Below are 26,642 nucleotides of genomic sequence, written 5' to 3'. Positions count from 1 at the left end.
GAGTGATATTCAGATGATAATCATAGTTAAATTTATTGAAATGGGGATCCTGACATTCAACATCAGGATTTCTGTTACATCATTGCTGGGGGAAAGGGGACAATTCCAACAAAAAACCTCAGTGCAGTAAACACTGTTTTGGGACTCCTGCAGGACTGCCTGCTCCCGCCACTGCTCTTACCCCATGAAAATAAGAGTGAAAATTCCATCACAGTGTGTATATATATATGGCTGCTCTAGTTAGGTTTCTGTCAATAGTAATCCCCAGGGTGTTGATTGTTGGGGCATTAGTGATGGTAATACCGTTAAGGTGGCTATCATCTGACATTTGTGTGGCATGAACTTTCCTTATCACGTAGCCACCAATCCTGAAGGCTGACCAAATCTTACTGTGTGCAGACATGAACTGCTTCAAATTGAGAGTTGTGATTAGTACTGAATATAGTGCAATCAGTGAATATATGCATTTCCGAACTTATGATGACTGGAATGTGATTGGTAAAGCAACTGAAGATATTTGGGCCTATGAAGAACTACGGCAATATCCTGGAGCTGAGATAATAGATCCCCACAACAGCTGCCATCTTCCTTTTTGCTAGATGTGACTCCAGCCATTAAAAAGTATTTACCCTGCTCCCCATTGATTTAAATTTTGCTAGAGCTCTCTGCAGCCACATTTAGTCAAACACTGCCTTGAGATCCAGGGTAGTCATTCTCATTGCACCTCTGGAATTCAGCATTTTTATTCATGTTTGGACCAAGACTGCAAATAAAGCCTCAGGATGAATGCTCCTGGGGAAACCCAGACTGAATATCAGAGGGTAGGTTATTGTTGACAGTGCTGTCAAAGACAACTCACATCACTTTGCTAATGGAAGTTGAGTGATGGGGATGAATATGGAGGAGAAAACTCCACAAATAACCCCGTCCTCAATAATGGGAGAGCCCAGCACATCCGTGTCAAAAGGATGGAGCATTTGCAACAATCTTCAAATAATCCAACTCAGCCTCCTCTGGAGCTCCCAGCATCACAGATGTCAGCCTTCAGCCAATTCAATTCGCTCCAGGTGATATCAAGAAATGGCTGAAGGCACTACAAAGGCTGCAGGCCCTGAAAATATTCTGGCAATAGTAGAAAAGCCTTGTACTCCAGAGCCCCCTTATTCATGCTGTTCCAGTATAGCTACAGCACTGTTATCTACCTGGCAATGGAGAAAATTGCTCAGCTGTGCCCTGGACAGAAAAAGCAGGACAAATCTAACCAAGTCAATTATTGCCACATCAGTCCACTCCATGTCATCAATAAAGTAACAAAAGGGGTCATCAAAAGTGCTACCAAGCTGCAGTTGCTAAGCAATAACCTGCTCACTGCTGCTCTAGGGTTCAGCGCTTAAGATGTGGAGATGCCAGCGTTGGACTGGAGTAAACACAGTAAGAAGTCTCACAACACCAGGTTAAAGTCCAACAGGTTTATTTGATAGTAAATGCCTCAAGCTTTTGGAATGCTGTTCTCTCCACTCACCTGACGAAGGAACAGCGTTCCAAAATCTTGAGGCGTTTACTGTCAAATAAACCTGCTGGACTTTAACCTGGTGTTTTGAGACTTGTTCTCTGCTTACCCCAGTCCACTGCCAGCATCTCCACATCATGGTTCTGGGTTCTGTCACTTAGCTCTTGACCTCATTACAGCCATGCTTCAAACATGGACAAAAGAGCTGAACTCTAGAGGTAAGGTGGGAGTAACTGCCCTTGACATTAAGGCAGCATTTGACCAAGGGAACAAAATTGGATTCAATGGTGAAGTCATATCTGACACAAAGAAAAATTGTTGTGGTGGTTGGCGGTCAATCATTTCAGCTTCAGGACATTACTGCAGGAGTTCCTCAGGATAGTGTCCTGGGCACAATCATCTTGAGCTGTTTTATCAATGATCTTCCTTCCATCTTAAGGTCAGAAATGGGGATGTTTGCACATGACTGCACAATGTTCTGCAAATTTCATGATTCCTCAGCTATCAAAGCAACCCATGTCTAAATGAAGTAAGTCTGGGCAAGTGGCAAGTAACATTCACGCCACCCAAGTGCCAGGCAATGACTTTCTCCAACAAAAGAGAATCTAACAACTTAATGCACTACCATCACTGAATACCCAACCATCAACATCCTGGGAGGAGGGGCGTGTACCATTGATCAAAAACTGATTAGCCATATAAATACTGTTTCTACAGGAGCAGGTCTTTACTCCCTAAACCCTGTCCACCATCCATAAGACACTGATCTGGAATGCAAAACATTACTCCCCCCTTGCCTAGATGTGTATAGCTCTAATGACGGTCAAGAATCTCAACACCACCCATGCAACTTGCAAACCCATGACTGCTACCTTCCAAAAGAGCAAGGGCTGCAGATACCTGGGAACATCACAATCTGGAAACATCACAACCTGGAAGCTCTCCTCCAACCACTCACTACCCTGACTTGAAAAAATATCACCACTGGTGGATCAAAATCCTGGAACTTCCTCCCTGAGTGCTGCTACATCAAACTGACTGCAGCAATTCAAAGCAACACAGTACCACGACCTTCTCAAGGGAAATTAGGCATCAGCAATAAATGCTGGTCAACACTCAGATCAAAGGAATTAAAACAAAAAAATGACTAGGTTGGAATTGACCTTTTTTTGACACGATCCGAGCATTTTCCATGTACATGATACATGGCAGTGTTGTAGCTGTATAGGAGCAGTTTGGCTAGTTAGCACAAATATTCAATCTTGCTGAAACGTGCTCTTGTTTTTGTCTGTTGCTTAATAAATCAAAGTCAAGTATTAGTCTACCTGTGACACCAATAGCTACAAAACGTGCAAAATGCAAAAATCTTTGATTTTAGGGACCTGATAGAGGTGTATAACATGATGAGAGGTATTGACCAGGTGGACTCTCAGAGGCCTTTCCCCAGGGCTGAAATGGCTGCCACAAGAGGACACAGGTTTAAGGTGCTGGGGAGTAGGCAAAGAGGAGATGTCGGGGTAAGTTTTTCACTCAGAGGGTGGTGGGTGAGTAGAATCGGCTGCCATCGGTGGTGGTGGAGGCAAATTTGTTCGAGTCTTTTAAGAGACTTTTGGATGAGTACATGGGACTTAATAGGATTGAGGGTTATAGGTAAGCCTAGTAGGTAGAGATAAGATCAGTGCTACTTGTGGGCCGAAGGGCCTGTTTGTGCTGTAGTTTTTCTATGATTCTATGATTCATCATTCGGAATTTAAAGGAAAGCAAAAAATCAATTTGCCTATAAGCAGCCAATTTTCAGAGAGGTCAAGCTATGACTTGCCATTTTGATTTCTTCAATTCCTCATTGCTGGGCATAAAAATGGAGGCCAGAGTAGAGATAAGGAGTGTGAAGAACATGAAGACCGGTGGTGGCATCCGACGAATTGGGGCAGCACAATGGCAGAATAGTTAGCACTGCTGCCTCACAGCTCCAGGTACGCGGGTTCAATTCCGGCCTCAGGTGACTGCCTGTATGGAGTTTGCACATTCTCCCCATGTCTGCATGGGTTTCCTCTGAGTGCTCCAATTTCCTTCAACAGTCCAAAGACATGCAGGTTAGGTGGATTGGCTGCACTATTGACCTTTAGTGTCGGCGGGCTAGCTAGTGTAAATATATCGGGTTACGGAGCTAGGACCTGGGTGGGATTGTTGTCAATGCAGGTTCGATGGGCCGAACAGCCTCTTTCTGCACTGTAGCGATACAATGAATGCAAAGCGTGATGGTACTTGAGAAATGTAAAGAGTGGCAGTGGCAGCTGAGAAATGTAAAGAGTGGCAGCGGCACCTAAGAAATGTGAAGAGTGGCAGTGGCACTCGAAGAATGCAAAGAATGGCAGTGGCACCCAAGGAATGCAAAGAATGGCTGTGAGATGCCTGCACTTCTAAAAGAAAGTGCTGGATGGAGCAGTTCAAGTTATCAACAGCATTAAAGCTCACTCACTGAAATCAAGACTGTTTAAATCCTGTGCAATGAAATGAACAGTGAGCACAGAGCGCTGCTTCTACAAACACAGGTGAGGTGGTTGTCCAAGGCGAAATGCTTCTGAGACAGCCTCAGCTTCGTTATCAAGTTTTGGTGTTTTATGTGGATCAGAAGTGTCAATTTTCAAAGCTGTTGATATTTACTCAAGGCTTCTGAGACTTGCATGTTTTGTAGATATTTTTACAAGGCTAAATGGAGTGAACCAGTCTCTAAAAGACAAGGATATTACTGTCTTCATTGCAAGGGATAAGATTTCATCAATGGTAATGAGATCGTGTTTCTGGACTAAGTGCACAGAAAATAAGATTTTCCACTGCATTCTCACGCTGAGTGACTTTCTGACAAATTAATCTTAAAGAAGATATTTTCAGTGAGATTACACAGCACCTGCGTGACTTTCACACTTTGTTGGTACACATCCCTCAGTCAGATGAGTACAATAAGTGCGTTCACAACTCACTTGCACTGATAAGTTACAGCCAAGTGACTTATCAGTGCAAGATTGAGAGCCTGATTTACATGACACCTGACTCCACACTAAAATGATGCTTCAGCACACTTCCACTGATGAATTTTTGGAGCAGCTTAATGTACGATTCTCCAAATGAGGCAAAGAGCTGTTTGCAAGTTCCATCTTTTTGCCTTCACACATTTGTGTGAAAGTGGTTTCTCCCAATACACACCCACAGAATTTAAAAACAAGAGTAGACTGAATGCCACTCCTGAAGTGAGAATCCATTTCTGTTACATTAAGCGCAAAGAAAGCAGCATCATTCCTTACATTGAAAATGCCTGGAAGGTCAGCCTTCAGTTCTTTGTTGAACAAAATAATGTTTTATCGGTAATATATGCATAGATGTAGCTAGAGAAGATTTGTTTACATTCGATTTCTGTGTTTGCACCTATTTTGCTACAAAAAAAAGGGGCTTCGACGTTCCCCAATGCAAAGGTTTCTGTGGCTCAAAAAGTTTGAAAACCCTGATCTACAAAAACAGAAACGTGCAGTCTGCAGTACTCGGGATTTAGTCAATGTCAGATCTTATTGCAATCATAAGAAAATAAGAAATAGGAGCAGGATAGGCCTCATGTACATCAATCCTGATGTACTGTCATTATTAAAACAGTATGTGATTCTTCAAATCTTTTTAAAGTAATTTCTTAATATATTTTCCCATCTGTACTGCTATGCAAAGCAGCTTTCTTGACTGAAAAGCCAGGCTAAATATCTATGTTGAAGTCTTCATTAATGTCACATAATGATCAGCTGTTGGCTGATGTACAATTGTGATCCATGCTAATTAGTCCTGACCCAATCCTCATTTGGCACACCTCGCAGCACAAGAAACGGTACAGAGATGGAATCAGGAAGATAAAAATAACCCAGATTATTTAGCAAAACTATTCTTTCTTTTAAATCTGTGAAAAGTCCATACTCAATATTGTCTATTTCTAATATCTCAAACAACTGTCACAATTTTTTAGTGAATAATGACAGCAAACCAGTGTTGAAATGTTTACGAAGCTGTACTAGCAAAGCAAGCACCTGTAGGCATATAACAAGATGCATGTCTGTGCCTAATATGCTCATTTTTGATAGAATCTCATTGTCTAATGTGGGGCTATACCTTACAATTGGTAACTTCTTTTGTGATGATTTAATGTGTACAGTGACTGTGATGCAAGTCCTCCTTCAATTGCAAACTGAGAGAAGGAGACCGAAAAACAGAAGTTGTGGGTAAAAATAAACTGACCAAATAAAAGAAAACAACAATTCTTATTTTCCTCTCACCAGAAAATGAAAGGGAAGAAGATGGGACAGAATTTACTCTGCACTTACAATATATCAATCTGAACAAAACTAAAGTATCTTATATAAGAGAACTCAGTATCTAAAAGAATCAAATAGCTGAGATTACGATAGAAAGTGAAATTAAAAATTGGAGAGACTGGATTCAGGCTTTTTTTTTTAGATAGCCAGTGTTCAGTAAGGAGGTGTGAGAAAATATCGCTAATGGAATCACATCTTGAAAACGCATTTCTGGACGTATGTTTCGATCTATACTAATATATACAAATAATGCAAACTGTTTAATGCAACTTTATCATGACCACAAACACTAATGAGTACAAACTAATAATGGAACATCTGAGTTAATATTTACTTTAAGAACGCAGTCTCTTTCTTGCATGAATTTGAAAGACAATTAATTAGAATGCAATCAGTGCAGTTTATGATAGGTACTCAAAAATCAGTTGCGTAATCAATAGCAAAATGAATTTTGATAATCCAAATTGTACAATCTCAACCATCACCAGAAACGCATACAACTCACCAATACGCAAAACACTTTGCATCGTTGGAACTCAAAACTAAGAACTGTATCTTACTATTCCAATTTTTCAGACGAGGGAGGCAATTTACTTGTGTTACCAACACAACAATGTAGCATTGTGATGAGCTGAACATCCATTGAGACTTACGTTTTGCAGGAATTGGACAATGTTCTCTGCTTTATTCATCGCCATCAATTTCATTTTAAAAGTTAATAAAATCTCCATGGCTACAAAGACCAGGATTTTGCAGGATCCACTTATGATTTTGTCCCAAACTCTGAAAATCAAAAATCATCATGCTAGAAGTGTGATTTCACAAACAAAATAAACCAAATGCATGTTTGAACTGATAGTGCCCCATCAGATGATATGCGTCAAAGTATGGATACGATGGATTACCATGAAGTATGATTAGTATGTGAAGTAGCACTTTATATAATGACTCACAAATAGTGACTGACCTGTTAATCTATGTTTGGTATTGTTGGTTGTGGCAGGAAAGCAGGTCTGGGTAAGCTTTATGCTCATCTTCAGATGGTGCAATAGAATTCATAATGTCAATTTTTGAAGCAGAACAGGCAGTTTAGCTTTTGATTAAAAAGATGGCACAGACATTTCATAGCATGTTAGACTTATTCATACATCCTTCAGCCTACAAATGTTTGACCTGCAAGTTATTGGAAATGCGAGTTGATAAGGAGGATGATTGAGTAGGTAAATTCAATGTTATATTAGATGTAGAAAGAGATGGAAGAATAGATTGGATTAACAGTGAGGGAGCGAAAAGAAATAAAACATAATTTTATTTTCTTTTACATTTTAAAATTTGATATTTTTAACATTTGCAACAACTCACTGGTTGAAAAAAATGAGGCTTCATACTTGTTTACTTTCTGGTCAAGAAAGGTTGATTGATGTTATGGACAATCACCACATCATTTCAAGGAGACTTGCACTGTCACAACTTTCTGTGGGGCATTTAGTGTGTAAATGCAGCAACTGCATGGAAATTACAGGAGGGTTCAAAGAGGTGACGTAGTTTCCACAACAGAGGAGTGGTGCAAATTGGCCAGCAGCTTGCGGCAATTCTCAATTCTTGAAGTACCTGCATGTAACTTTTAGATGTATGTTCAGCATACCTGAGGTGCTCCTATAAAGCAATATTAACCTAGATTATGGATTTAAATCATGTATAGAGCTCAAGGAGCTACACAATATCCTGGTTAGTTTTTTTCTTCAACATCTACATCCCTTAGGTTTTGTTTTGTTGGTCCTGTATCCAAAGTTGTGCAAGATTAAATAACTGGTCATTCCAGATTTAGATCAACTTAGATTGACAAATGTGCCAATTCCTATTTTGGACATCAGTATACTTGTTTTTAAAATAATTGTAATTTGTCACAAACCATTTCATTCCCCTTCAAAATTCTCTCAAATTACAAACATTATTGTTTCAAAGGCATATAGGCAACAAGCAACTGGTGATGTCTGGAATGTACTATCTACAAGACAGAGAAACTGGAGCCCATCAATAATTTCAAAAAGGAAATTTGATGGGCACCTGAGGGAAATAACCTTACAGGATTATGGGCCATGGGACTGACTGATTGTTCCATAGTGTCAGCTTGGACTCAATGAAGTGAATGACCTCCTTCCATGTTATAATAATGACTCTACGGCAAATTCAAGGTTCAAGGTCAAGCGGTCAAGTAAAAACAGGATTGGTCATTAGCCAAAATATCATCCCAACCTTAATTCAATTGACATATTGTCTAAATTCAATTAATTGGATGAGGTACATCTACATCGGTTTCCTCCAAGTGCTCCGGTTTGGATTCAAGCTTCAGAAGAGCTCGAATTATTTATTTCTAGGGGAGAAGTAAAGGGCAGCAACAACGATACAGAAACAGGTCACCAGTCCAGTTTGTTGACGAGGGGGACTAATACACAATAGTTTCAGTTTCAACCAATCCATCATTGTGGGCTCCCATCTGATTTCCTATTTGAAAGCTAAGTCTCCAAAACATTCTGACACCATTTCATGTCCAGTGAAGATGAAACAAATGGAAACTTTAAAATAGAAAAATAGGCAGCAGTAGGTTGGTGGAGGCTTTTGCATTTAGGACCTGATTAGGAAATTACAATCAGGCTTCTCACGAGTCGAATAGGCAAAGACACTATCTGATGTTGCACTAGGCCATACAGATGTTATTCGCAGTCTATGTTGTGTTAACTGACGTCAGCTGATTTGATTTATTGTCACATGTATTAATATACAGAGAAAAGTATTGTTTCTCGCGCGCATGCAGACAAGATATACCGTTCATAGAGAAGGAGAGAGAGTGCAGAATGTAGTGTTACAATCATAGCTAGAGTGTAGAGAAAGATCAACTTAATGCAAGGCAAGTCCATTCAAAAGTCTGACGGCAGCAGGGGAGAAGCTGTTTTCGAATCTGCTGGTACGTGACCTCAGACTTTTGTATCTTTTTCCCCAAAGGAAGAAGGTGGAAGAGAGACCGTGTGGGGGTGCGTGGGGTCCTTAATTATGCTGGCTGCTTTGCCAAGGCAGCGGGAAGTGTAGACAGAGTTAATGGATGGGAGGCTGGTTTGCATGATGGATTGAGCTACACACACGACCTTTTGTAGTTTCTTGTGGTACTGGGCAGAGCAGGAGCCATTCCAAGCTGTGATACAACCAGAAAGAATGCTTTCTATGGTGCACCTGTAAAAGTTGGTGAGAGTTGTACCTGACATGCCAAATTTCCTTAGTCTTCTGAGGCATCACATGTGGCACAAACAAGCTTGAGATTAGAAAACCAAAATTTACTAAAGTTGCATCTCACAAATTCTATCCCATGACTTCTCAAGCAAGTGGACTTGTACATATTGAAAGAACACAGGATCAGGCTCAAATAAAAAGTGTGGGGAAAAAACTCAGCAGGTCTGAGAGAAACAGAATTAACATTTTGAGTCCAACGTGACTCCACTTTTTGTAGCACCTGTCACTGCAGTATTTTGCTTTTATCACAGGATCAGGCTTGACTATGAATGGCTCTATGGTCAAACAGATTTTTTCATACACTCTCTGGACTCAATGGTCAGATGTTAGGGCAGACGTTAAAGCCTTCTAATGGCTACATTCTAAAGTCAGCAACTGGTGTGATAGAGAAAAAAAAAATCAGACAACTCTAACGAAGGAGGTGAAGGAAAGTGTTAAATTAAAAGCGGAGGAATTTAGAGTAGCTAAGAGCAGTGGGCGAGAAGAGGATTGGGAAAGGTTTAAATGTCAACAAAGATTGACAAAAAAGTTGATAAAGGAGGGTAGAAGAAGCTATGAAGCTGGGCTAGCACTTAATATAAAAAAGGATAGCAAGAGTTTTTATAAATATATAAAAAGGAAGAGGCTGGCTAGGGTGAACGTTGGTCCCTTAGCAGATGAGAAAGGGGACCTAGTGGTAGGGGATGGGGATATGGCTAAGGTCTTGAATAACTTTTTTGTTTCTGTCTTCACGGAGGAGGACGTGAATAATTTGCCGGGTGTTAGCGATGGAAAGGTGGTAGGACTGGAGGGTCTTAATGACATTACTGTTACTAGAGAGGTGGTGCGCGACAGACTGGAGGGGCTGATTGTGGACAAGTCCCCAGGACCGGATGGAATGCATCCGAGGGTTCTGAAAGAAATGGCGGAGGTGATAGTGGATGCCTTGGTGGTTATTTTCCAGACGTCGCTGGATTCCGGGGAAGTGCCGGAGGATTGGAAAACGGCTAATGTTACGCCGTTGTTTAAGAAGGGTGCCAGGCAAAAGGCGGGGAATTACAGGCCGGTTAGTTTAACGTCTGTGGTAGGTAAAATGTTAGAATCCGTCATTAAGGAGGAAATTGCGAGGCATCTTGAAGGGAATTGCTTGATAGGGCAGACGCAACACGGTTTCATTAAAGGGAAGTCGTGTCTGACAAATTTACTGGAGTTCTATGAGGATGTGTCTAGGGCGGTGGATAGAGGAGAGCCGGTGGATGTGGTCTTTCTGGATTTTCAGAAGGCGTTTGATAAGGTACCTCACAAGAGGTTACTGCAGAAGGTCAGAGGACATGGAGTTGGGGGTAGGGTGTTAGCGTGGATAGAGGATTGGTTGTCAAATAGGAGGCAGAGAGTGGGGGTCAATGGGTGCTATTCGGATTGGCGGTTGGTGACTAGTGGGGTGCCCCAGGGGTCGGTGCTGGGGCCTCAGCTATTTACCATTTATATAGATGATCTGGAGGAGGGAACCGAGTGTAGGGTGTCGAAATTTGCTGATGACACCAAGCTTGGGGGAAAGGCAAATTGTGCGGAGGGTGTGGAGAGTCTGCAGAAGGATCTAGATAGGCTGGGCGAATGGGCCAGGAAATGGCAAATGGAATTTAATGTTGGCAAGTGTGAGGTGGTCCACTTTGGTAGGAAGAATGGTAGGAAGGACTATTACTTACGTGGCGAAAAACTGCAGCAGGCGACGGTGCAGAGGGACCTCGGGGTCCTTGTGCATGAGTCGCAAAAACCCAGCCTGCAGGTGCAGCAGGTGGTCAGGAAGGCGAATGGGATGCTGGCCTTCATAGCGAGGGGGATTGAATATAAAAGTAGGGAGGTCTTGCTGCAGCTGTATAGGGCATTGGTGAGGCCGCAGCTGGAGTACTGTGTGCAGTTTTGGGCGCCACACCTGCGCAAGGATATTTTGGCCTTGGAGGGAGTGCAGAGGAGGTTTACTAGGCTGATACCGGAGTTGAGGGGGTTGAGCTATGAGGAGAGGCTGAATAAACTAGGCTTGTACTCGTTAGAGTTTAGAAGAATGAGGGGAGATCTCATTGAGACGTATAAGATGATGAATGGGATGGATAGGATAGAGGTGGAAAGACTCTTCCCGCTCAAAAAAGACAGTAGGACTAGGGGGCACAGCCTCAAGATAAAGGGGGGGCGGTTCAGAACGGAGTTGAGGAGGAACTTCTTCACTCAAAGGGTGGTGAATCTCTGGAATTCTCTGCCCGTTGAAGTGGTGGAGGCTACCTCGCTAAATATTTTTAAGAAGCGGGTTGATGGGTTTTTGATAAGAGAGGGGATTAAGGGTTATGGGGAGAGGGCGGGAAAGTGGAACTGAGCCACGACAGATCAGCCATGATCTTATTGAATGGCGGGGCAGGCTCGAAGGGCCAGATGGCCTACTCCTGCTCCTATTTCTTATGTTCTCACAAATTCAATAAGCAAATTTTGGAATTAAGAGACCAGTGCATGAATATTGCCATGATTTTATTTGCTTGTATATACATTTCTGGGAATAACTATGGTGATACAGGTGCTATGATGTTATCTAATGGACACTTAGATATTATAACCCGTAAATACAGAAATGTCCTTTATTTTATTTAAAACATACAACAGAATCCCTATAGTGCAGAAGGGTGCCAATTGGCCCATCAAACCTGTACTGTCAACAATCCCACTCAGACCCAATCCCTGTAATCTCACGTATTTACCCTCCTAATCACCCTTACACTGAGGGACAATTTAGCATGGCCAATCCCCCTAACTTGCACATCTGTGGGAGGAAACCCATGCAAACGAAGGAAGAATGTGCAAATTCCATATAGACAGTTCCCAAAGGCTGGAACTGAACTCAGGTCTCTGGCACTGACGCAACAGTGCTAACCACAGTGCCACCAAAAGGGGGTTCTTTGGTATAACTTTAATATTATGGCGACTATCTGCTTCTGTAAACTTGAAGTCACTTAATTCCCAGATAATTGAAACTGTACCATATGGCACTGTACCATTTTAATGCAGCTACTAAATATAAACTTCTGGATAATGCAAATTTGGGTGCTAAAAATTATCCTGAATTATTAGTGCACTGTAGCTGCAAATGAGAGGAAAATGTCTCATACCACAAGATTCTGATCCACAAGAGATACTGTTACGGTCAATTCCAAATTTCAGTTTGGCCTCAAGAAAAAAAAACCTGCAACTAGGATGTAACTCAAACTTAATCAAATTTGTTATACCAAAAATGTAATTTCATAATTAGGTATTAATCCGAAGGGTGTGTTGTCTGCTTGGTGCTCGGGTCCAGGATGTCTCATCTGGGCTGCAGAGGAACCTGGAGCGGGAGGGTGAGAATCCGGTCATCGTGGTTCATGCGGGTGCCAATGACATAGGCAAAATAGGAACTAAGGATCTGCAGAGGGAGTATGATATTTTGGGAACCAAATTAAAAAGCAGAACCAACAAGGTGCAAGGTGATTATCTCTGGATTACTACCTGAACTACGTGCAAATTGGCGCAGGGTAAATAGGATTAAGGAGATGAATGTGTGGCTCAGGGATTGATGTGGGAGGAATGGGTTTGAATTTATGGGGCATTGGCACCAGTATTGGGGCAGATGGGACCTGTTCAGATGGAATGGTCTTCGTCTGAATCGTGCCGGGACCAGAGTCCTGGCGAATCGCATATCTAGGACCGTTGGTAGGGCTTTAAACTAATTGGGGGGGGCGGGGGGTGGGAATTACAAAATCTAAAGTAAAGGAGAGGATACGTGTGCAAGTAAATGTTGAGGATGTTCCATTAATAAAAGGAGTAGGGGGCACGAGAGAGATTAGTAGCGTTTCTACAAATAAGGTCCAGATAAAGGCAGGTATAAAGACACTTTACCTGAATGCACGAAGCATTCAGAACAAAGTGAATGAGCTGATGGCACAAATCAGCATAAATGGGTATGATCTAGTGGCCATTACGGGTGACAGGGAGTGGGAACTGAATGTCCAGGGGTATCAGGTGTTTAGGAAGGATAGACAGGAGGGAAAAGGGGGTGGGGTAGCTCTGTTAATTAAGGATAATATCAGGGCGGTAGTAAGGGAAGATATAGGCTCCAAAGAGCAAAGCATGGAATCGTTGTGGATGGACGTAAGGAAAAGTAAGGGGAGGAATACAATGGTGGGTGTGGTCTATAGGCCCCCAAATAATAACTTTGAGGTGGGGCGGGTTATAAACAAGCAAACAATTGACACATGCAGAAACGGAACAGTGATAATTATGGGGGATTTTAATCTGCATATTGATTGGATGACCCAGGTCGGACGCGGTGGGCTTGAGGAAGAGTTCTTGGAATGCTGTCAGGATAGTTTGCTTAAACAGTATGCAACGGAACCTACGAGGGAGAGAGCTATCTTAGATCTGGTGCTGTGTAACGAGGCAGGTGGAATTAGGGATCTTCTTGTGAGTGATCCTCTTGGGACGAGTGATCATAGTATGACTGAATTTCTGATGCAGATGGAGGATGAGAAAGTAGGGTCCCGAATCTGTGTCCTCTGTTTGAACAGGGGGGAGTATGATGAGAGCGGAATTGGCAAATGTAGATTGGGGGCGCAGATTGGTTGGTAGGACGGCTGAGGAACAGTGGAGGATTTTTAAGGAGATCTTTTTCGGTACTGAGCAGAAATATATTCCGATTGTAAAGAAGGACTGCAGGAGAAGGGATAACCAGCCGTGGTTATCTAAGGAAATAAAGGAGAGTATTAAATTAAAAGCTGATGCGTTCAGAGCGGCTAAAAATAGTGGGCGATTAGAAGATTGGGAAAGATTTAAAAATCAACAAAGAATGACTAAGTAGGTGACAAAGAAAGGAAAGATGTATGAAGCTAAACTAGCTCTAAACATAAAAAATGACAGTAAAAGTTTTTACAAATATATAAAGAGGAGGAGACTGGCTAGAGTGAATGTTGGACCCTTGGAGAATGAGACGGGGGATTCAGCGGTGGGTGATGTGGAAATGGCTGAGGCTTTAAATAAGTTTTTTGCCTCGGTCTTCACGGATGAGGACACGAGTAGTTTGCCGGATATTAAAAACAGAAGGATGGGAGGAGATGAGGGCCTTAATGCGATTACTGTCACTAGAGAGGTAGTGTTTGATAGACTAACAGGACTGAAGGTAGACAAGTCCCTGGGACCAGATGGAATGCATCCCAGAGTTCTGAAAGAAATGGCAGAGGTGATAGCCTTAGTAATTATTTATCAAAATTCGCTGAACTCCAGGGAACTGCTGGAAGATTGGAAAACGGCTAATGTTACGCTGCTGTTTAAAAAAGGCAGGGAATTACAGGCTGGTTAGTTTAAAGTCTGTAGTTGGAAAATTGCTAGAATCCGTCATCAAAGAAGAAATAGCAAGGCACCTAGAAAAGAATGGTTTGATCGAGCAGACGCAGCACAGATTCGTTAAGGGGAAGTCGTGTTTGACGAATTTATTGGATTTCTATGAGGATGTAACTAGTGCGGTAGATAGAGGGGAACCAGTGGATGTGGTGCTTTTAGATTTCCAAAAGGCGTTTGATAAGGTACCTCACAAAAGGTTGCTACAGAAGGTTAGGGTGCACGGAGTTGGGGGTAAGGTGTTAGCATGGATAGAGGATTGGCTGTCTAATAGGAAGCAGAGAGTTGGTATCAATAGGTGCTATTTTGGTTGGCAGTTGGTGACTAGTGGAGTGCCGCAGGGATCGGTTCTGGGGCCTCAACTGTTTACCATTTATATAGATGATCTGGAGGAGGGGGCTGAGTGTAAGGTGTCGAAATTTGCTGATGACACGAAGATGAGTGGAAAAGCAAATTGCATGGAGGGTGTGGAAAGTCTGCAAAGAGATCTGGATAGGCTGAGCGAGTGGGTGAGGACCTGGCAGATGGAGTATAATGTTAGCAAGTGTGAGGTTATCTACTTTGGTAGAAATAATAGTAGGAGGGATTATTATTTAAAAGACGAAAAGCTGCAGCATGCTACGGTGCAGAGGCGCCTGGGAGTCCTCGTGCACGAGTCGCAAAAACCCATTGCTGGTGCAGCAGGTGATCAAGAAGGCGAATGGAATGTTGGCCTTTATAGCGAGGGGGACAGAATATAAAAGTAGGGAGGTCTTGCTGCAACTGTGCAGGGTACTGGTGAGGCCGCAGCTGGAGTACTGTGTGCAGTTCTGGTCGCTGCACTTGCGGAAGAATATATTGGCCTTGGAGAGAGTGCCGAGAAGGTTCACTAGGCTGATACCGGAGATGAGGGGGTTAGCCTATGAAGAGAGACTAAATAGACTGGGTCTGCACTCGTTGGGAGTTTAGAAGGCTGAGGGGGGATCTTATAGAAACGTATAAGATAATGAAGGGGATAGATAGGGTACAGGTAGAGAGATTCTTCCCGCTTAGAAAGGATAGCAGGACTAGAGGGCACAGCCTCAAGATAAGGGGGGTGCAGTTTAGATCAGAGTTGAGGAGGAACTTCTTCACTCAAAGGGTGGTGAATCTCTGGAATTCTCTGCCCGTTGAAGCGGTGGAGGCTACCTCGCTGAATATATTTAAGTCACGGGTAGATAGGTTTCTGATGGACAGGGAAATTTAGGGTTATGGGGAGAAAGCAGAAAAGTGGAACTCATCCACTTCAGATCAGCCGTCATCTTATTGAATGGCGGGGCAGGCTTGAAGGGCTAGATGGCCTACTCCTGCTCCTACTTCTCATGTTCTTAAATATTAATCTGTATCAAGTTTATCCAAAGCCTCTTGCTCAGGTAAAAATTTATTGCCACTCTCTTTTTCATTATTCACATTCTAACTTTTTAAAAACTGTTTTCCTTAAGTAGAACTATAGATAAATGACTACAAAGATCATCAAAGTACAGACACATACTGACAGCCCCAAATAACACACAGTGTATAAACCACCCTTAGAAACTGCCAGCACACTCAAATTATGAACTACAGTTAGCCTTCACTGCACCGTCAGTTTACAATTTAAAACACTGGGCAAACAGGTAAATGCAAGGTAGCACGTGAAAGAAAATGTATAATGAAGGTCTTTTCAACCTGCATTCATAGTAGCAGAGAAACCTCTCTGTCCTTTGCTGCATATAGACATTGTGTAAATTGATCTTCAAGGCACAAAATGAAGGAGTGAGGGGCCTTGAAATCATGGGAATGTGGTCTGTACTCACCAGGATGGGGGAATGTAAACTTGTGTGGGATTTTGGGAGTGTCCACACACATAACAGAGCTTATGTGTATATAACACATTAAATGTAATCAAATGTTGCAAGATGTTCTGAACATTATAAAACTAAATATGACACTGAGACACCTAAGGAGATATTAGGTCAGATGGAACTAAATGGAGAAAGCAAATTGAGTGGCAGGTAGGGTGCTGCAATTAAAATCAGACCAGAATTAGAGGAATGAAGATATCTCAGAGGGTTATGAGGCTGCAGGAGATTAGAGTTAGGAAGGGAAACAGTCATGGAGAGATTTTAAAACAAGGATGAAAGTTTTATAATCAAGACATTGCTTGACTGGGAGTCTAGCAAGTCAGTGAGCACAGAAATGGTAGGTAAATAGAATGATGTGAGTTAAGATATTGGCACAAGGGTTTTGTAGAATAAAATATTAGACCAGCCAGAAGTGCATTAGTCAAGTCTGGAGGCATTGAAGACCTAAGTGAGTAATTGAGTGAATATGAGTTTTGAAACACATCTTGGGGTCAAATATGACACCAATATTGTGAGGAGACCGGATTAGTCTCAGACTGTTACAGGGACGAGATTCGAGCAAGTATATGGGGGACAAAAACAATGGCTTGGAAGACATTTCTGCTTTCCCAGGACTGAATGTTGGATAAGCAATCTGGTAGCTTAACAAAAGTGAAGGAGTCAAAAAAGGTGGATGAGAGATAGAACTGGGTGGCGACAGCCAACACTGTTGCCAAAGGGCAGCTTGGAGAAAAAGGAAGATATTTGAGAGAACACCAAAGTGGAAAGAGAAGCCATTACAGGTGGCACTCTGGCTATAAATAGATAGAAGTGATTGGAACCAAATGAGAGCTGTCTCATCCAGCTGGAAAAAAGTGGAGGACAATGGTGTGGCCATCTATATCAAAGCTGCAGACAAGTCATAAAAGATAAGGAGAGACAGTTCATTTCTGTCACATTCCAACATTTGTGACTTTGATAAGCGATAAGAGCTTTTTCAGAACTATGATGGGATTGGAAATTGGAGGATTCAAACATGGAGCTCTGGGAAAGGGGAGCATGGATTTAGGAGGTGACAACACATTGAAGGACTTTGGAGAAGAAAGGAAGGATACAGATGGGGTTCATAGAGGTTTATAGTATGGAAACAGGCCCTTCAGCCCAACATGCCCCTAAGCTAGTCCCAATTACCCACGTTTAGCCCATATCCCTCTACCCACATAACAGTCTAAACACTTTTTAAAAGACAAAATTGTACCTACCTCTACTAATACTACTGGGTGTTTGAAAGGATGGAGGAATCAAGGAATGTTTTTGAGAAGAGGACTGATGATGATGGCAGATTTGAAGGAGAGGGGAACAACATCTGGACAGACAGGGAGAACAGTTGACTAACATAGTGATGAGAAGAGAGCATTAGTGGTTAGCAGTTTAGTGGGAATAGGATCTGAGGAGCAGGAAGTGGGTCTTCTGGACAGAGTGAGCTTGGAGAAGGCACATCATCTCTCCAAAACCACATAAATGGTGTTTTTGCAAGTTACATGCACACAAGCCCTACACAGCAGTTGCATTTAATTTTAATGCAAGACTGAAATGCATCAGTCATTCAAGATATTCAATACTGTCTAGTAGACACTGGTATAACTGGTTCTGTTAAAAAAACACAGGATGTTGTGTATCCCATTAAAAAAAACACAGGATATTGTATGATTCTGTTAAAAAGAGTAAGGGATGCGTGCGATCCTGTTTAAAAAAAAGTTGGATTTTTTGTGAGACTGTTCACAAAACAAATGCAGGATGTTCTGTTTATGGTGTACATTTTGTAGAAGGTGGTATGACAATGAGGATCTAGGCCTATCAGCTGATGATATATCCATCATGAGGATCTCTGATGTGGAGGAAAAGCTTAATATTGCCTGATGCAATTCATGTTACATGCATTTTATGAGAGAAACAGATAAGATTTGGAGTGAGGTGTATCTTTTTTAATGTATAGCAAATCCTCTTTACACTGCAACTGTAGCGGCAATACTGCAGCTTGCTTGGGCAGTAGATTCTGCTTGAATCTCAAATTTCCCACCATAAAGGCAGGCTATTTGACAAAAGGGTCATTTTTTCACAATCCAACTCATTATAGAACATAGAACATAGAACATTACAGCGCAGAACAGGCCCTTCGGCCCACGATGTTGCGCCGACCAGTTACAAAAACAATGACCCACTAGCCTATACCAATCCCTTTTCGTCCATAAACCTATCCAGAGATCTCTTAAACGCCCCCAAACTAGACGCATTTACAACTGCAGCAGGCAGGGCATTCCAATCCCTCACCACCCGCTGGGTAAAGAACCTACCCCTGACATCCGTCCTGTAGCTACCCCCCCTTAATTTAAAGCCATGCCCCCTCGTGCTAGCTTTCTCCATCCGAGGAAAAAGGCTATCACTATCCACCCTATCTAAACCTCTAATCATCTTATATGTTTCAATAAGATCCCCTCTTAGCCGCCTTCTTTCCAACGAAAACAACCCTAAATCCCTCAGTCTCTCCTCATAGGACCTCCCCACCATACCAGGCAACATCCTAGTAAACCTCCTCTGCACCCTCTCCAACGCCTCCACATCCTTCTTGTAATGCGGGGACCAGAACTGCACACAGTACTCCAAGTGCGGCCGCACTAGAGTAGTGTACAGTTGCAACATTACACTGCGACTCCTAAATTCAATCCCCCTACCAATAAACGCCAAGACACCGTACGCCTTCTTAACAACCTTATCTACTTGATTCCCAACTTTCAGGGATCTATGTACACACACACCTAGATCCCTCTGTTCATCCACACTATTCAAAGTCCTCCCGTTAGCCCTATACTCGACACATCTGTTGCTCCTACCAAAGTGAATTACCTCACACTTCTCCGCATTAAATTCCATCCGCCACCTCTCGGCCCAGCTCTGCAACCTATCTAAGTCTCCCTGCAGACTATGACACCCTTCCTCACAATCTACCACACCTCCAACTTTGGTGTCATCAGCAAATTTACTAATCCACCCAACTATACCCTCATCCAGATCATTAATAAAAATTACAAACAACAGTGGCCCCAAAACAGATCCCTGAGGCACACCACTCGTAACTGTACTCCATGATGAATATTTACCATCCACCACCACCCTCTGTCTCCTATCTGATAGCCAATTCCTGATCCAACTTCCTAGATTACCCACAATCCCATACATCTGCATTTTCTGCAGAAGCCTACCATGGTGAACCTTATCGAACGCCTTACTAAAATCCATGTATACCACGTCAACTGCCTTGCCCCCATCCACCTCTTTGGTCACCTTCTCAAAAAACTCAATAAGGTTAGTAAGGCACGACCTACCCGCTACAAAACCATGCTGACTATTTCTAATCAATTCATTACACTCCAAATAACTATAAATCCTATCCCTAATAATTTTTTCTAAAACCTTGCCCACAACAGAAGTAAGACTCACCGGTCTATAATTCCCGGCAAAGTCTCTGTTCCCCTTCTTAAACAATGGGACAACATTCGCTATCCTCCAATCCTCCGGGACTACACCAGAGACCAATGACGACCTGAAGATCTGAGCCAGAGGCTCTGCAATCACCTCTCTAGCCTCCCAGAGAATCCTAGGGTAGATCCCATCCGGACCAGGGGACTTATCTATTTTCAGCCCCTCAAGAATTTCCAGCACATCCCCTTTATCAACCGTAATACTGTCTATTTTACACCCCTGCAACCCAATGTCCTCCTCAGCTATATTCATGTCCCCCTGCGTGAACACCGAAGAGAAATATTGGTTCAATACTTCTCCAATCTCCTCCGGTTCCACACACAACTTCCCCCTGCTGTCTGTAACTGGCCCTAATCTTGCCCTGACCAACCTTCTGTTCTTGACATACCTATAGAACGCCTTAGGATTCTCCTTAATCCTATCAGCCAAAGTCTTCTCATGTCCTCTTTTAGCCCTTCTCAACTCACTCTTCAACTCCCTCCTAGCCAATCTAAAGCTTTCTAGTGCACTATCTGAGCCCTCCAATCTCATCCGAACATAAGCCTCCTTTTTCTTTTTAACCATCGACTCAACTCTTTTAGTGCACCACGGTTCCCTAGATCTACCAAATCCACCATGCCTGACAGGGACATACCTATCAAGGACTCGCAGTAGCTGCTCCTTGAAAAAACTCCACATTTCAGACGTTCCCAGTCCCTGTAATCCCCTAATCCAATCCATGCTTCCTAATTCACTCCTGATAGCCTCATAATCGCCCTTACCCCAGCTAAAATTGCTGACCCGAGGTTCATGCCTATCTCTTCCCATCACTAAGGTGAACGTAACCGAATTGTGGTCACTATCACCAAAATGCACACCAACTTCCAAGTCTAGCACCTGGTCTGGCTCATTTCCCAGCACCAAATCCAATATAGCCTCACCTCTAGTTGGCCTGTCTACATACTGAGACAAAAAACCTTCCTGCACGCTTTGTACAAACACTGACCCCTCTAGCGAGCTAGAACTATAGCAACTCCAATCAATATTCGTAAAGTTAAAGTCCCCCATAACAATTACCCTATTACTTTCACTCCTAACCAGGATTGTCTCCGCAATCCTTTCCTCAACCTCTCTAGAACTTTTAGGAGGTCTATAAAAGACTCCCAACAGGGTGACCTCTCCTCTCCTATTTCTAATCTCCGCCCATACTACCTCAACTGACAAGTCCTCATCAAACTTTCTCTCCGACACTGTGATACAGTCCTTGACTAGCAATGCTACCCCACCCCCCCTTCTACCTTCTTCTCTACTCCGACTAAAGCATTTGTACCCCGGAACCTGCAACATCCATTCCTGACCCTGCTCTATCCATGTCTCAATTATTTTTCCCATGTGCAAAATAATTTTTCTGTTAAATCAATTTCAACATGAGATGATGTCTGAAATACAGGAAAACCACTGAGACACATTTTAAAAATTCTGGCTGTTTGTGAGAAAAGATAATCGACACCTTTAACCACAGACTTCAAAATGTAGCTTTGGTGCATACAGGGTACACTGCAATCAAGCTTACTCTGTCTGCAGTTCCCTGCCCCTGTGATCTTTAAAGATGATCAAGTCAGAGGTCAGGAATCCTGCAGCCAGTAATTTTTTTTATTCATTCAGGGTATTTGGATGTCACTGGCTAGGCCAACATCTATTCCCTATCTTTAATTTCCCTCAAAGTGGAGTTGCTGCAGTCCATGTGGCATAATTACATCCACAGTTCTCTTGGGGAGTTCCAGGATCTTGACCGAGTGACAGTGATGGAATGACAAACATCAGAATTGTGATTCCATTAGAGGGGAACTCCCAGGTATCCGCTGCTTTTGCCCTTCTAAACGGAAGTGGTTGTGGATTTGGAAGATTTTGTCTCAGGAGCTTTGTTGAGTTCATTCAGTCCATCTTGTAGATTGTAACACTGCTGCCACTGCTCATCAGTGAAGGAGGAAGTGGAAGTTTGCAGATGTAGTACTAATCAAGCAGGCTGCTTTGTCCTGGATGGTGTCAAGCCTCTTGACTGTTGTTGAAACTGCACTCATATAGGCAAATTGAGAGTATTCCATTACATTCCTTACTTGCATCTTGTAGATGGCAGACAGGTTTTAGGGAGTCAGGAGGTGAATTACTCGCTGCAGGGTTCCTGGTCTTTGACCTGCTCTTGTAGCCACAATATTTATATGGTTAGTCAGTTTCCGGTCAATGGTAATCCCCAGGGTGTCAACAATGGGAGATTCAATGAATCCCATTGAATGTCAAGGGGCAAGGGTTAGATCCTCTCATGTTGGAGATGGTCATTGCCTGCATTCGTGTGGCATGAATGTTACTTACCATTTGTCAGTCCAAACTTGGATACTGTCTTGGTCTTACTTATGTTCTTATGTACTGCATTTGGACATGGACTGCTTCAGTATCTAAGTCATTACAAATGGTGAACATTGTGCAATCATAAGAAAACATCCCCATTTCTGACCTTATGATGAAAGGAAGATCATTGATGAAGTAACTGAAGATGGTTGGGCCTTGAGAAACTACAGCGATGACAACATAGAACTGAAATGATTGACCATCAACATCTACAATCACCTTCCTTTGTGCTAGCTGTGACTCCAACCTGTGGAGATTTTTCCCCTCATTCCTGTTGACTCCAGTTTTGTCAGGACTGCTTGATACAATACTTGTTCTAATGCTGCCTAAATGTCAACAGGAGCCATTCTCAACTCACCTCTGAAGGTCAGTTTCTTTATCTATGTTTGAACCAAGGCTGCAATAAGGTCAGAAGCTGAATGACTCTGGAGGAACACAAACTGAGCTTCAGTGAGCAGGTTTTTGCGAAGTAAGTGCTGCTTGATAGTACTGTTGAAGACCCCTTTCATTATTTCACTGATGATCGAGAGTAGACTGATGAGGCAGTAATTGGCCTGGTTGGATTTGTCCTGCTTTTTGCGTCCAAGGCTCACTGGGCAATTTTCCACATTGCCGGGTAGATGCCAACATTGTAACTGTACCGCCCCATGCTCCACTCAAACTTTCCTGGGTTCTGCTGTTCCAGCTGAGTACTTCTCTTCTTGTGCTCCTACACTCTCGCTCCCTATTCTACTGCCATCTGACCCACAAACACTGCTCCACCAGAGGAGCAAATACAAGTGCTCATGTCAACAGCCCTGCTCCAAGCATTGGCACCTTATAGATTGCATCACTGTCTGAGTGAGGGACCGCAGAGATGTCTGCATCACCTGTTCCATGACTGTAGCTGACGACTGCCAAACTGACCACCAACTAATTCACTCTACCATCTTCAGTGATCTTGTCCAAAACCAGCAGAGGCAGAATAAAAAGTATGCTGCAGAAATATCAATATAGCCGGACTCAAAGATCCTGATAAGAAAGATTACTCAACTGATGCCTCACAATTAACTGGCGATGAACAACAAGCCAGGGCCACAGAGTGTCCATAGTGCCTGGGTGCTCTAAAAGCCACCATAATAAACACCTGCATGAAGACGCATTTTCCTGATTAATCCATCTCCCTACATATCTTAGGGCAAAAGGGGCAGTTTTGGCGTGGTCAATTCACCTAACCTGCACACCTTTGGACTGTAGGACGAAACTCATGCAGACACCAGGAGAACGTGTAAACTCCACACAGCCACCTAAAGTCAGAACTGGGTCCCTGGTGCTGAGGCAGCAATGATAACCACTGTACCACTATGCTGCCCATGAGGGTCAGAACAAATAACAACAGCAAATTTCTTTAAAGGAAATTAATGAACCAGATGGGTTTAACATAGAAGCACAAAACGTAGAAGCAGGAGTAGGTGATGGGAAGGCGACAGTCTAGTGGTACTATCGCAGGACCGTTAATACAGAAACTTCTGTGGACCCAGTTTCTATTCCCGCCATGGCAGGTGGTGGAATTTGAATTCAATAAAAAAAATCTGGAATTAAGAATCTATTGATGACCAATGAAACCATTGTTGATCATCAGAATAACCCATTTGGTTCTCTAATGTCTTTAGGGAAGGAAAACTACGTCCTTAACTGGTCTGGCCTACATGTGACTCCAGAGCCACAGCAATGCAGTTGACCTTCATCTGTCCTCCAAGAGCAAGTACGGATGAGCAATAAATGCTGGCCAACCAGCGATGCCCATGTCCCACAAATAAATTTTAAAAGGCCATTTGGCTCTAGGAGCTTGCGCTGCTATTCATTCTGATCATGGCTGATTGTCAAATTCAATACCCTGATCCTGCCTTTCTCTCATATCCCTTGATCTCTTTAGCCCCAAGAGCTATATCTATTTTCTTCTTGAAATCACAACATTTTGACCTCGACTACTGTCTATTGTACTGAATTCCATAGATGCACCACTTCCTGGATGAAGAAGTTTAACCTTACCTCAGTCCTAAAATGTTTACACCTTATCCTCAACTTTTGACCCCTAGTTTTGGACTTCCCCACCATCTGGAACATTGATTCTGAATCTAGCCTGTCTTACCCTGTTAGAATTTTATAAGTTTCTAAGAGGTCCCCTCTCACTTTTCTAAACTCCAGCGAATATAATCCTAATCGACTTTGTCTCTCCTCATATGACTGATCTGTCATCCCAAGAATCAGCATGCTTTCCATCTATTGTAAGGACACCCTTCCTCAGATAAGGATACCAAAACTGCATACAATACTCTTGGTGTGGCCTCAACAACGTTTTATATAATTGCAGTAAAATATCCCTATTCTTATACTCAAATCTTCTCGCTCTGAAGGCCAACACGTCATTTGCCTTCTTTACCCCCTGCTGTAGCTGCGTGCTTACTTTCAGTGACTGATGTATGAGATACCAAGGTTTTGCTACGTATCCACCTCTCCAATTTACACCCATTCAAATAAAAATCAGCCTTCCTATTATTGCTATCGAAGTGGATAACCTCATATTTATCCACGTTATACTGCATCTGTCATGTATATGCCCACTCACTCACGTGTTCAAACTACGCAGAAGCATCTCTGCATCCTCCTCACAATTCATCCTCTCCTCCAAACTTGGAGATAATACATTTAGTTCCCTCTCCCAAATCATTGGGAATGTGGACAGTTGGGATCACAGCACAGATCCCTGTGGTACCCCACTAGTCACTGCCTGCCAATCAGAAAAAGACCCATTTATGCCAACTGTTTCCTTCCTACCTGCTAACCAGTTTTCTATTCATCCCAGGACACTCCCAGATTTTATTTATTTTAGTTGATTCAAATGCCACCAACTGCCATGGTGGGATTCAAACCCAGATCCCCAGAGCATTTCCTGGCCACAGTGGCATATCTTTGCAAATGAGTTGCCCTTGGAGTCCTCAACATCACATCTAGACCCCATGAAGTCTCCTGACATCAGGTCAAATATGAGCAAAGAAATTCTCCTCCATCCTCCCTCCCCAATCTGATGAATCTATACTCCTTCATGTTGAAGGCCACTTGGAGAGGGCACTGAAGCTAGAAAAGGTGCAGAATGTCAGTACAAATAAAGACCCTTGGCTCATCTGTGCCATTCATCATGCACCTATCTATCCTAATCCCATTTTCCAGCACTTGTAGGCTATGGCATTTCAAACACTCGTCTAAATGCTAACGAGAATAATTAGTCCAGTGATAATACCAGTGTGCCACTACCTGCCCACCTCCTGACTTCCTAAAGACTGTCTGCAAGGTCCAAGTCAGGAATGTGATAGAACACTTATCTGGATGAGTGCAGCTCCAGCAAAAGTCAAAGAAACTTGACACTATCAAGGATAGAGCAGCCCGCTTGATCAGTACCCATCAACCAATGATGCACAGTGACAGCAGTGTATATGCTCTACAAGATGCACTGTGGGAACTCACCAAGATTCCTGAGACAGAAATTGCTAAACCCATGACTTGCTACCATATAAAAGGGCAATGGATAAATGGAAAAACCACCACCTGGAAGTTCTCCAAGTCACTCACCATTCTGACCTGGAAATATATTGCCTTTCCTTCACTGTCACTGGAACAAAATCCTGGAGCTCCCTTCCTAACAGCACTATGGGTCTACTTATACCAGATGGATTGCAACAGTTCAATCAGGCATACACCTTCTCAAGGAAAGTATTGGTGGGTAATAAATGTTGGTCTAGGCAGCGAAGCCCACATCCCATAAACAAATATATCAAGGAAAGATTGTCAATCATCCAGTCTCCCACTTTAAGGGCATTCAAATGGTCATTGGATAGGCATATGGATAATGTTGGAATAGTTTAGGTTAGAGGGTCATTAGATTGGTTCCACTGGTCGGCGCAACATCAAGGGCCGAAGGGCCTATACTGCGCTGTAATGTTCTATGTTCTAAGTCACATTCCATCTTGACTCGGAAATAATAATGGCTCTCTTTCTTTGTTCACAAAATCAAAATCTTGGAACATCTCTGAGGAAAAGTTATATGGACTCACAACTTTCACACCAGATAGTGCTGGATATAAAACTGACTGCCAAGGAAACGTATCATCCAAACTTGACCCAGGTGTTTATGGGTTCAAGCCACACTCCAGGACTTTTACACATAATCCAAACTTCAGTACAGTTTTTAGGGACTGCTGGATTGTCAGAGATGCCTTCTTACAAGCAAGACATTACAGAAACCATCATAAATTTAGGTCAGCATTAAAAGATTGTATGAGACTTTTTCAAAAGCAGAACTCCTGG

At 42.7% G+C, this 26,642-nt stretch overlaps 1 protein-coding gene across 11 annotated transcripts in view; it reads right to left on the bottom strand.

Moving 5' to 3' along the window:
• Positions 1–26,642, bottom strand: part of tbc1d7 (TBC1 domain family, member 7) — a 74,191-nt gene that overhangs the window by 2,572 nt on the left and 44,977 nt on the right. For 10 of the 11 annotated variants that reach the window (XM_080204943.1, XM_080204917.1, XM_080204898.1 and 7 more), the window contains one exon: positions 6,513–6,642. The exons of the other annotated variant lie outside the window; for it this stretch is intronic. In XM_080204943.1, coding sequence (XP_080061069.1) covers positions 6,513–6,642 — 130 coding nt within the window. The remainder of the gene's footprint in view (positions 1–6,512; positions 6,643–26,642) is intronic. 11 annotated transcript variants of the gene reach the window in all.

Source organism: Carcharhinus amblyrhynchos, chromosome 2 (assembly GCF_965287045.1).
Source record: "Carcharhinus amblyrhynchos chromosome 2, sCarAmb.v2.hapA, whole genome shotgun sequence".
NCBI lineage: Eukaryota > Metazoa > Chordata > Chondrichthyes > Carcharhiniformes > Carcharhinidae > Carcharhinus > Carcharhinus amblyrhynchos.
Note: the sequence above shows the minus strand (reverse complement) of the source record. Positions and strands in the feature narration are given on the sequence as shown.